The sequence below is a fragment of the Lonchura striata genome, chromosome 11 (assembly GCF_050655825.1).
Source record: "Lonchura striata isolate lonStrDom1 chromosome 11, ASM5065582v1, whole genome shotgun sequence".
NCBI lineage: Eukaryota > Metazoa > Chordata > Aves > Passeriformes > Estrildidae > Lonchura > Lonchura striata.
This window is the reverse complement of record NC_140713.1, coordinates 25,458,824-25,471,685: the sequence shown is the minus strand read 5'-3', so window position 1 is coordinate 25,471,685 and position 12,862 is coordinate 25,458,824. Positions and strand designations below refer to the sequence as shown.

Genomic DNA, 12,862 nt, shown 5'->3' with positions numbered 1-12,862 from the left:
TGAGACTCACAGTATTTCTTTATGGAGACTCAAAGTCCCCACTGATACTTCCAACCGTAGAGTTCACACTTCATACATCTGCCATATGGCACTTTAGTGTCTCACTATCCATTTCTCCATCTGTCATGTGGAGCATCAGAACAAGAGAGAACTGTATTTTTCTTTGTGGGCTCCCAAACAGATCTCAATGGAACACAAATTCCTTGGACATAACACCACAACCTGCACACTGTTACACAGCCTGTGTACACCCATGCATATGTGATCCGTAGGAGCTAACCTCAGAGGACCCATCGCATATGGTTTCACCACAATAACATCAACATAAGTATTTTTTTAATGTGTGAGAGAGGGCAAAAGACTGTTTTCCTTTGTTCCCAGGGCTTAAAGGGAAAAGCCAGGTAAAGAAGACAAAGAGACATACAGTTGCTGTTGGCATACAGGGCCCGAAGGGAGAAGCCACTCAGGGTCAGCTCTCTCAGCTGATTTCGCTCGCAGTGTAGCTGCTCCAGGCTGACCAAGGAACTCAGATCCAGATCTGTCATCAGATTGTCTCGTAAATCCATGTAAGCCACAGATTTGTTCCCCTCCAGAGTGTCAGCCACTGCTCTCTTCAGGTTGTTGAGCCTAAACACTCAGAGATGAGTTAAAAAGTCAGAAAATAGGACACTGAACACTGGACATCAGTAAGAAGAGAGAAGAAAGAACAGGAAAGGAAGAATTCTGGTGAAGGCCAATACCAATGGTGAGCACAGTCAATGAAATGCATGACAAGCAATGGTGAATTTCAGGCAGTGAATACAAACAAAAACACTTCCTTTGTCTACACTGCTACACATAACCATTTTAATGATTCCCAAATTCTTAAAGAGATTCTGAAGAAACATCTAGTCTAGAAAACAGAAACCAGGTCAAGGGGCAGCTACTCTGCACGGACACAGGAAGCTAATGTGGAGAACAGATACTAGACTGCCTTGCCAGACTCAAAAAGCTCTTTGTCCCTTTCTGAGAGGTCTGCAGTTGGCAGCCTGGAGAATCAGGATCACATCTCTAGGGCAGAGAGGCAAAAAAGGGAAGGAAAGATCAAGGTTTTGGTATCTTGAGCTACCAAAACTCAAGGCAACAGCAAATCACAAGAGGAATCTAGAGGGCAAGGTTCATTCAGCATCTGGCACTGCTCAATTGAGCTTGCTTTTCCAAGTGGATTCTGCACACCCTCAGAAACAGAACTCCGTAAAAGCTAAAGAATCAATGAGAGAAAAAAACGGAACCTAATTTATTGCAAAACATACCAGAAGTTGCACAGATCCTCTGCTATAAATGGAAAGTTGCAATCTGTTTTATAGACACCTGCCAGTTTCACCCCTTACCTCAGGTCCACACTTTTGATGTGACCCATACGGTTCAGCACTGTCAGGTCCAGGATCTCTAGCAAGTTCCCTGCCAGGGCTAGTTTGTCTAAAGTGACAAGTTTCTCACAAATTGCTGGCAGTACACCGAAGTTATTGAAGGAAAGCCCAAGACAGCTGAGCTGCTGCAGGTTTCCCATCTCTTCTGGTAAGGATGTAAGGAAATTGCCATCAAGCCAGAAAGTCTGGAGACTGCAACAGTGAAAAAAAGAAAGGAAATAATTCTTCAAAGAGTAGTGACTATCACATTTCATATTTTCAGTGAATTTTCTGGTATAGTTAGCTTGTCTCAATGTGGTTATTTTTAAAGGTACCTAACAGCTAATTTTATTCTTATACACATAAAGTTACTGAAGTACTTTTATCACACATGTAATAGGGTTGGAACTTCCAGTTCTGCCAAAGATTGTAAGTTAACACAAGCAAAATACAAATCAGTACTTACATTGTAAATGAAAGATATTTACTTAATTACTTGATTTTCTACAAACGGCACAGTTTAATCACTAAAAGATCATTCTGGGTGGCTAAAAGATCATTCTGGAAATTACTTGCTCACATACAGTGTGGATGCAGACACTCCTTTTCTAAAGATACAAGCTGGAGGAAAAGCAGGCCACAATAAACCGACAGTTCAATATTGATGTTTATCTAAATGTACTACCAGTCTTGCAATTAAATTTAACTAAGCTTAAGCTCTTATGCATTTGGGGTAGCTACTGGGAAAAATGGACAAGGCTCCAGCAAACTTAAGACAAAATTTTCAGAGGGGATTGCTCAAGTATTTTCATGTTAAAATCCTCTAACACAAAACCAGCCAATTCTGTAGAACATCATCAAACATACCAGTGCTGACAAAAATCACTAGACCCCTGTGAGAAGTTACCACAGAAGAGTTTTCTACAATAAATTAAAACTTCAATAGAAATTGCATCAATACTGAAAATATTAAATTCAGAAATAAATGCAGAAAGTCAGACAACTCTGAAGCTGCAGAAAAATGCACATAGACTTATTTGAGAATCTATGCAATTGCCTTCAGTGCTTTATCTGCATCAAGTTTCCTCATCTTTTCTGCACTAGGAGTTGTGATATTTTCCTAGTAGTGATTAAGGGATTGAATATCTTGGTTCTTGACCTCCTGCTGGAGTCAAATTAATCATTCAGCCTTCATGGGCAAAACAGGCTGCCCTAGAATTCACACTTTCAGAAACAGTACCTGCACATCATCAGTGCTCAGCTGAACCACCAAGGATATTTATGATCACAGATGTAAAGAACATACTCACTTCAACAGTTTGCCAATCTGACTTGGCAAGTAATGAAGTCCATTACAGGAAATATTAAGCTCTGTCAGAGTAGAGATCTCACACAGTGGTACAGGAAACTCTCCCAGTCTATTATGAGACAAGTTCAGACTCTTCAATTGAGAAAACCTATTAGCAAGAACACTAGTTAATTCACAAACCTACATGTCTAAAAACACACAAACCAGTCAAAGAATTCTTAGGTCTGTACATTGGTGATACAGTCAGTTAACTCATTACAGGAGTTTCTGCATAAATTTAGGTTTAAGTAATTGATATTTTTCTCAGCTGTCATGCTGAAAGTGATCAAATAGCATGGGTTTACTGCAGTAACTGACAACAACCTTCTACACCGAATTTCCAAGCTTTGTCCTAGTGACTGCTACTAAGATTAAGGTGACTAAAATGCTCCGTTCAAAAAAATTTACCGTAAAAGAATTAATTAAAGTAAGAGTCTACAATTACAAAGCTTGGGGAAAGAGGAACTGAAAACATTCACTAGGACTATTCTGAGAATAAAACAGAAAGCCAAGCCAAGCTGTAAAAGGGAAGACTAGGAAAGCATATGCTTCATGCTGGGAAAACCCAAGACCTGCACCCAGAGGTCCTTGAACAAGATTGCACAACTACAGTGCTCCTTGCTCAGCAGATTGTATCCCACCTACTGCCCCAAGTACACACAGCCCACAGTCACTACAGTCCCACTGGTGCTTGAGAAATGGTTACCTATTTCTAGCTCCTTCAATCACCTTGCTAGGTCCAAAGAGAGAGAAGGAATTTAGCATGGCTGGGGTAACATACAGCAGGGTTCTCCTCCAAGAGTTCCTGCCTCCTTCTACAGAAAGCAAAAGTATTGCTCCCCAAGTAAAAGCCTCTTCATCCCAAAATGGAACCACCAAAAATTAATTCAGTGGGGAAATTAATATCTCACTTCTACGAGATAACTACAAATTTCATGTACCAGAGAACTACTTCTTGGACACATGCAGCTATTCATCTGCCTCCCCTACCCTACTTTTCCCAGGCATGGGTGTGTAGCTCTTATTTTGAAGCAAATGTTCTAATATCAGTAACAAAACCAAGGTTAATTAGCTTGAGGGAGAATATTACTTCTAGCTTGAGATGTCTTGAAATATAGGACTGAAAGGTTTTGAAGTTGTTTTCTTCTTTATAGTGACTTTTTTTGGATTCATAATACTTGTAATGATCTGCGTAGGAACTATGCATAATATTTCTCCATTTTGCTTTATAACATTGGGGGGTGTTCTTTTGAAAGAGGGAGCATAGCTGAAACTTGGACATGAGTTGTTTGCTTTGAGCACCCAATCATATGAATAAGGGCACAGGCATTTTTGTTTGCTACAGCCACAGACTCTCATACTGCAACTGAAAGCCAAAGAGAAAAAATGCTATGTTGGTAAAAGCCTTCCTCAAAGGAAGGATAATGCAAAGACATAACAATGATAGAAAAAATAGAAATTTGCACACAGAACTCCACCACAGTATTGGAAAAGAAGGAAACAATGAAGATGAACCTAAGATTTGAACAATCTCATTAGCTGATTCAACTAAGAGATTTAGGACATGTTGTGGATCTCAGGGATTGAAATCAGCAAATGCTTTAATAAAACTCCTTTCTCAGGAGTTATGCAATGGCTTTTGCTATACATGTTCTTAGTGCCAAGCAGTGTTTCTCTCTCCCTAACAGTTTAGTGAGAAGCTGCTCTGAGGGATACACAACAGCACAACTCATGTTTAGAATTCATCCCTCTGCAAAAATATCAAAGCAAGCACAAGAGAGGCATTACAGTTTCCAAAAGCTGAAGGGAAACTGGAATATGACACAGATTGGTCTGAGATTCCTCAAGCATGCTTCCATACTCAGTGGGGAGGACAATACTCAAAAGCCTTTTGAGTTCTTCTGTTCCCTCTTCTTTGCCTCAGTAAGCTCATGTAGTGATGTAGGAGTGGAGTGGAATGGAAATGCAACTCTCATTCAAGCTGTATTTATGAACCAGGTATTACAGGGGATAAAGATTCCAAAATTGTTGTGGCTCCTCAGGTTATGGTTTGGGCTCTCATAGGGCATACTGAGATGGCAAAGAGGTATGGAAACACAGCAGTGAATCTTCCATGGGATGACCATCTTCTGTTTAGCAGCCCAAACTGGTGCTGCCCTGAAATGTTCCAAGCTTAACACATCCTGTTCTGCCACCAAAGCACACCAGCACAAATCTGAACTAGCTAGAATGCTGACAAGAGTCATGTAGATGTATACACGTGTGTGCACACACACATATCAATTAAGACCAGATCTCGGTGTTTTTCAGATAAGGGAGATGCTTGAAAGGTACTACAGTACATAGAAAATAAGCTAGGAGATGTAACAAAGCAGGTAGGACCATTTAATGCCCTTTGCTTAACATATTCCCTTTAGCCAATAATTTTTGCTCAATTGTTATAATTATAGGTAATTAGACTCCTAAAGCTTGAAAGTTGCTCAGAGGAAGAGATCTTATCATTGTGAAAAATTCTGCTGTTGGGAATTGACAGTCTCAATGCACAGAGAGCACTTACTGCAAGTGAGCAAGGGTCTTCTTGTGGTGCTGTAATTTTAGAAGCATCCTAAAAACCTCAGACAGAAAATCTTTTCAAAAGGCAATGAGCAGCCTTATATGGGCAACCTATGCTATCTGTTTATTCAAGATTGTGTGAAGTGAGAGCTTCTTTTATGGCTTTTGTTTGTTTGTGGATTTCAGCTTCATCAAACATAGTCACGGCCAGGAAAAGAGTTGAGTTTCTGACATGTCAGATTTCTTGTTGACTACATGCAAGGTCAAAAGAAATTTCAAGACCCTTTGCTGATCCAGTGAACCAAGGATACTCCATTTTAGAAAATAAAGTTCTGATGTGCTTTTCAAAAATCATACTATGTATTTGAAGAGACAAGTAGAGAGCAAAATCTTAAGATTATTTTAAGCAGCTTCTTCAGTGACAGAATCTATTACAATTCAGCATTAGAAAGCTTTTAAGCAAGTTTGGAAAACCAGACTAGACTCTGGTTCACAAGGAAACTGCAAAGAATTCCCAAAAGTGAGCAATTTTTTTCATTGTATATTCTCATAGATACCTGGGCATCTCTAACCCTAGAGAAAGAAAAATATATTAGCACAGTAGTAGGCCCCTAGAGACAAAGAAAACAAAAATACACCTTTCCCCACTCCACCCTGCAAAAAAACCCCCCAACAAACCAAAATGACAAAAACAACCAAACCTCAAAACCACAACAACAACAAACCAAATAAAACAAAAAACCAAAAAGCAGTTTTGCAAAGTTTCTCCAAATACATTTTCCTTAGGGAAATGCATTCCAAACAGAGCCATTGGACAATATTACTATAAGCTTCCTAACGGTTTTCAAATTTCATAGAGCAACTCCTTGAATTCTATTTAGCATGGCTGGTATACATATCAACAGACTAATCTCCCTCTAGATTTTTATGATTTTGGGAAATTAATTTAAAAATATTTTTGTAAGACTCCTTCACTTACCTAAGATGACTACATCATGCTTCCATACCATCACACAACTGCTACTCTCTTAAAAGCAGATCATCACAAGTTTCCAAAGCAAAGCTGGAGTCTCACAGGCCCTCTGCCAATTCCAAATACACATTAAGAACTTGCCGCAACAGGGTTTTTCAGACCTAAACTTCTTCCTACAAACACTTATTTCACAACAGCAGCATTATGCTTTTCCTTGCCTTTTGTTTTATACCCCGAGATGTTCTCTTCTTAGCAAGCAGCCTAATATTACTATTGCATCTTGTCCATATAAATGGCATGTCACCCCACAAGCCTTATCTCAAATCAGAGTTAGCACAGAATCTGTGGAAGGGAGCTCACGAATATACTACTAATAGTTGGAAGTTTATTCCTGCTTGTGCTGCCCCCCTAACTTGTTAGAGCTTCCTAAAGATCTATTTTTTTACCATCCCCAAAAGAACAGGCAGTACTTCATTCCTGTATCCACATGTCATGGACTCCAAATGTAGAAGAAAAATTATTCTTTGCAGACCTGCAAAGAGAGTCAAGACTCCCTGCTCCACTTGTTCTCATAAAATTGTGGCGTAAGTTGAGGTAGGTGATGTCTTGACTGTAGAAGAGGTGCTCTGGTACTTCCTCAAGGCTGTAGCATGAAAGATCAACCATGCTAAATCGCATAGACACAATCTGAAAAGAAAAAGAAAAGGCTGCAGCTGTGCAACAAATTTTCTCTGGAAGTCCAATGGAAGGCCAAAGAATATAAGTAATAAACAATTTGCAAGAACATGAAAGAACCACTTGTACCTGGAGGTAGAGTCCATGCAGGAAATGGGAGTCCATGAAGTACAAGCCTATGCCCTTTGCTACATCCCTGACAAGGACACATAGCTGGATACCAGTCAGGATTCACACAAAGCCTTGCTCTGTATGTGCACCGGGCACACTGCCTAAAGGCTAGGCTGTAAGAGACCCAGTGTAATAGAGGAAAACAGATCTTTCAGGAAACTCTATTGAGAAAGAATAATCTCAAGTGCTTTACAAAGGTGCAAGAAGCAACAGAAAGCAGTTGATTTTCCAGTTCAGTTCTTTGAGGTTTACATAACCTCTGCCTAGCACAGCTGCTTCTTCTGTACTTTTAGCTACTTCTTTCTTTTATTAGCTTGTTGATAATATAAAATTTGAAACATAACTTGTTATAAAAAGGCTTCATAAATTATGGCTTTACAACATTTCATAAAGTCTCTGCAAATCTCATGTCCTTTCATAAAGCATGTTTTGTTTTGAGGTCTTTGGTGCTTAATTTGACATTTTATGACCTGCTTTATCCTGAACTCATTTTGTATTTCATAATATCCTGGCTGACCTAAAATGTCTCTGTAACTCAAACCTCAGGGCAGCCCTGTGAAAGTCCAGGTCTTACTTCAGGCACATTCAAGTATGGCAACAAATGCAATGTGTAGGTTTCTATCGCTGTAAAGTCAGTCAGTCCCTCTGGTTTGCTCTATGGACCTGTGATTAAGTTAGTCTTGTAGGTGCAGCAGTGGTTAAAACAGCACAGAACTACTGTTCAACATTGTTGCATAGGTAGAGAAAAAGAGAAGACTAAGAGAAAAATCACTGTAGCCCAGAGCATGAAGGAAATAAAGCTGGAAAATGTCCTGGGTACTTTCTCCAGCATCCTAGCTTTATCTCTGACTGCAGATCAAGCTTGCATCAGATTATCCTTCCTGTGGTGTACCCTGCACCAGCATCCCAATCGCACTGTCCCCATGGCCTCACCGTGGATGCTTGCCGGTGCCACCGCTGGCACTCTGCCAGGGTTTCAAAGGAAATGTGGTATGTCTGAGCTTGTGCTCCAGCAGATGTGAAAGCAAGGGTGTACTGCCGACGTTTCATCTCTTCCACCTGCAGAGGGAGAATTGACAACAGTCTGCCTAAGCGCCAGCAATTACAACTGACCTGAAGTCTAGGGTGAATTATTACTGACCACCAGCAACACTGCATTTTGCTGAAAATATAGCTGCAGACACTGGAGAAAAACACAGAAGTAAATATTGCTTAGCATTTTTCCGCTGAAATGTAATTTCCAGAGTGCCTGTTCACATTGGCTACTGTTTCACAGCTGTGAAAGCTGAACAATTGTTTCTTCCTTTTATTAGCCTTCAGACTACTACCTAAGCAAAGCAAGTAGAGAACGGTTGGGCACATTAATGCAGTAATATGTTAAAAAAGCCTACATTAATCTCTTGTGGGCAATTCCCATGACTACCATTTCTTCCTCCTTCCCAGGCTACAGGGAACTAACCAAAAAAAAGAAATCTTACCTTCCCTCCAATGAGAGGCAAGATGTGCATCTTCCCTGCATGGCTGTCCTTCACTGAGGACACAATGAGGCACGTACCACAGAGAGTGACTGAGCGCTCTGCCCACTTGTGCAGCTGGGTCTTTCCTTTGCGTACGTTATAGACTCCAGAGAGCAGGATGCGATCCAACTGTTCCAATTGGCATGGCTTTTCTGAAGAAAAAGGTGACAAATTTATTGTCCATATGTTCTTCATTCTCATCTGTGAGTACAAATAACTCGGATCTAACATGCAAAACCAGTTGTTGTAAAGAACAAGCAAACAAATTGCATTTTAAAAGAAAGTCTCGTGCAGAGGACAAGCAACATTCTCAGTCAGCCCAGGACCAGTGGCTGAGCAGCACCACTTGTGCCTCCCAGAACAATGTTAGAATGGTTGCCATGCAGTGTGTTTTTAATCCAGGTAGTTACAGACCTTAGCAAATCCACATGTTTGCCAAATATCCTTCATTAAAATGCAACAAAAAAGCAATTTTAAATTCTCGTTGAGTCAGGTAAAGTCACAGAAATCATTAAATAAGTGGTTTCTACTAGACTTTAAAGGCAGGCCTGGAAAATCAACTACAAAGTTCTTTCCCTGAAGATGACTGTCCCGGTTTTGCCTGAGATAGACTTAATTTTCTTCCTGGCAGATGGTACAAGGCTGCGTTTTGGCTTCAGTGTGAGAATAATGTTGGTAGCATAAAAAAACCACAAAACATTAAAAAAAACCTGCTGTTTCAGCAGCAGGTGGGTTTCAGTGGGTTCAGCAGGGCTCACCCAAGTCAAGGACTTTACAGTGTCTCTTTCTCTGCAGCAAGCAGGCACAAGAAACTGCAAAGAAGCATGGTTGGACCAGGTGATCCAAATTAGCAAAGGGGATATTTCACACCATAGAACATCATGCAATACACAAACTGAAGGAATTGGGAAAGGAGGGCTGAGCACTGCTAGAGAAAGGGCACCAGTGTGATGAGCAGTGTATTGTGCATAATTTGTGTTTTATTCCTGTCTCTTTGTTATTGCCCTTTTCATTAGAATTACTATTATCTTACTTTATTTCAATTATGAAACTGTTTTCAGTCCAAAGGTATCACTTTTTTCCTATTTTCCTTCCCATCCCATGAGGGAAGCTGCTTATTGGGTGGCTGAGGTTAAACCACAATGGTCCTTTTATGTGCCAGACTTGGTGCACTAAGGGCAGAGACAGATCTGACCAGAGTGTGTTAAAACAGATTTGCTATAAGCATTTATTGTATTGGTTTAACAGTGGCTGGTCACAATATTGATTGTCTTGCTTAATTTTGTTGCACTTGTTCTCAAGACTGCATTATGTAACACCTTAATCTGCTGTAAAGGCTGGGTTAAGGTTATGGTGTTGTATTTTGTAATCTGGTCTGTGTGCTCAGCAAGGCACTTACCTTTGTGCTCTGGTGCCATTTAGTGGAAAATATCAATAATGACACCGTTTGCCTTTTCTCCTCAGAGACTCCACTTAGGGAGTGGACACTTCCCACATCCTCCTTTTCTCCTCCAGGTTAATTACAAAAGCATTTGGGAATTTCTAATATCCTTGGGATACTGAGATCAGTGTGGTTCCCTATTGCTAGCCACCATGAATGTGGTTCAGGTCTTGTTTAGGGAGAAGCAACTATTTATGGCTACTCCAACCCAGTGACAAGCCACTGCAACTTCTCAGACTCGACTGGAGTCAGACTGTTGCCAGTTGCTGCCCTACTGGACACACTCAAGGCCAACCATTCAGCTTCTGGAGTCACGGTGGCAGAGGATTTGGAGCCCACAATACTCTAACTGAAAGAGATACTGGTAGCATATGAAGGGATTTCAGAGCTGATGGGCACTAAGGTCCAGCTGCTCCTGGCACCCTCCTTGGGTGCTGGGCTGGATGTTCAAACTGATGCTACGTGGAGTAAGCAGGTCACACTGATCACGCAGTAAGCTTGAATAAGAAAACAATACTCTAAACATTTATCAGGAGCAAATAGTTAACTACTAACTCAAGTTGTAATATTATTTCTCAGTTAGACAGCAGGATCTTCAGCTTGCCAAATCTAAAGTGCTGTCTTGATGTACATAGCTGGCTGAATTTAGCTGAAACATGTAGTTATTTATTTACAACAATAGTTTTGTTTCACACACAGGAAGTTTGACATAAGATGTCCTTACTGGTGAGAAACTGTAAGAATCCACAGAAAAAGATTGCTTTGATTTCACCAAGCTGAAAGACCAGCCCCACACTTGTAAGAAAACATTACTGTGGGCCTTAAAGTGGTATCCTACCATGAACTGCCACAGCAGCACTGTTCCAAGCATTACTCTGCAGCTGTACCAATCCTCCAGTTTCCCCTCTCTGCTCCAAAACCATAACACCGATCCTAGAGTGGGTCACAGGGCAGCTGTGGACACAGCCAGGTGTCTGGAACACCTCTCCTATGGAGGCAGGCTGAGAGAGTTGGGATTGTTCAGCCTGGAGAAGAGAAGGCTCTCGGAAGGCCTTCTTGCAGCTTTTCTATATAAAAAAGCAGGATACAAGAAAGGCATAGAGAGACATTTTATGAAGGCCTACAGTGGCAGAACAATGGGCCATGTTTCTAAACTGAAAGGGGGCAAATTTACACTGGACATAAGGAAGAAATGTTTTATGGGGTGGGTGGGGAGACCCTAGCACAGGTTGCCCAGAGAAGTTGTGGCTGCTCCATCTCTGGAACTGTCCAAGGTCAGGCTGGGTGGGGCTTGGAGAAACCTGGTCTAGTGGAAAATGTCCCTGCCCATGACAGGAGGGTGGAACTAGGTGATCTTTAAGGTTCCTTCCAATCCAAACCAATCTGTGATGCCATGATACGAAGATTTTCTGTGTAGAGCACCTTACTTTCTCCCTTATGTTGTCGGCTGCAGACTTTGCAAAATTATTTCATCATCCTCCATAGCATTCCTTCTAATTCCTCCCCATCTTTGAGAATCACTTTGTCAGCATTTCCTTGTACTTCCTTAAAACAGGTCTCCTGAACACACTTTAACCCTTATACTTCTTCCTTCATTGCTTTCTTCTAAGAATACCAGCCACCCTTGCTGACTGAAACTACTCAATTACATTTTCTATCTATTTGGTCCAATGAAGCTGAGTCGCTGTTCGTGAATCCTCAGCAGTTCCTGCTTGACATACCCAAGCCTTCATTTTTTCCTCAAAAGTTCTCCATACCCCTATCCTTGATGCCTCTACTCCTTCTAGCTAAAGTAACTTCTGACTCCCTCTTCCTTGCTCCATAAATCCAGACTATGCATGTCACACTTCTTCCCATCTGTTACACTCCATGTTTTGCACACACACACACACACACACATATATATATATATCGGCTTATATTTATATGTGGTGTATACATTGTATCTACAGTATCTACACTGTTTTGCCTGTTCTTACACATAGTTCCCAGACAGAAGGGGTTTGTCTCAGACAGCAGGGTGAAGAAGCTGATTCCTTATAAATGCATTTTTTTTGACACTGAATAACGAAAAGATGGCTAGCAGCTTAGCCTGGCTGCCCAGATCCACAATGCAAGAACAATTTTCCATTAAAAGCACCTTGATTTTTTTTCTTCTGAAATGCAAAAAATACACAGGTGAAGTACTTACAAGTAAGGAAATAATTTCCTTATTATCTTTCCTCACCCTCATTTCTTTTATATTTCCTGTTAACTTCAGTGAATTCCCTTTCTGACCGCTAGTACCACCTGCCCACAAGCCTATGCCTGTTATCTGTGGCTCCTCATGTATATTGTATCCTGCCCAAATCAATTCAACAGGCCACACTCCAAAGTCTTGCTTCTGCAATCCAGTGACCTAGGGCTCTGACAGCAGCCTGTATTATTATTAACCAGCTGGCACCTTCACTGTTCACTGTTTAAAGGTTGTGGAAGTATTTGACCAGGTGCTTCCTTGGCCGTATCCATAAATTTTTGTAAATACAGTCTTCATGCACATCTAAATGGAACTCCCAGTGGGAGCTCTATGTCATCAGCTGCAATATTTGAATCTAAAGACAACAGAGCAATTTTGTATCTTCCTGTGGACCTGTCTTTTCTCAAGTCATGGACAGGATCAAGAAAACTACAGAAGTGTGATTTTTTTCTATTAATCTTCAAAATGTCTTATTTTAAGAAATGCTTACTGGTACTACAGGTGCTTGATGTAGCCCTCTACAAACCCAACAGGCTGATGACTCAGGCTTTAGCTGAGTT

The 12,862-nt window shown here is 40.8% G+C and overlaps 1 protein-coding gene across 1 annotated transcript in view; it reads right to left on the bottom strand.

Moving 5' to 3' along the window:
* PHLPP2 (PH domain and leucine rich repeat protein phosphatase 2) overlaps positions 1 to 12,862 on the bottom strand; it is a 33,512-nt gene that overhangs the window by 13,637 nt on the left and 7,013 nt on the right. Inside the window, exons 4-9 of the mRNA XM_021526887.4 lie at positions 8,587 to 8,777; positions 8,042 to 8,167; positions 6,795 to 6,949; positions 2,699 to 2,845; positions 1,371 to 1,601; positions 425 to 627 (exon numbers count right to left, since the gene is read on the bottom strand). Of these exons, the coding sequence (XP_021382562.2) occupies positions 425 to 627; positions 1,371 to 1,601; positions 2,699 to 2,845; positions 6,795 to 6,949; positions 8,042 to 8,167; positions 8,587 to 8,777 (1,053 nt within the window). The remainder of the gene's footprint in view (positions 1 to 424; positions 628 to 1,370; positions 1,602 to 2,698; positions 2,846 to 6,794; positions 6,950 to 8,041; positions 8,168 to 8,586; positions 8,778 to 12,862) is intronic.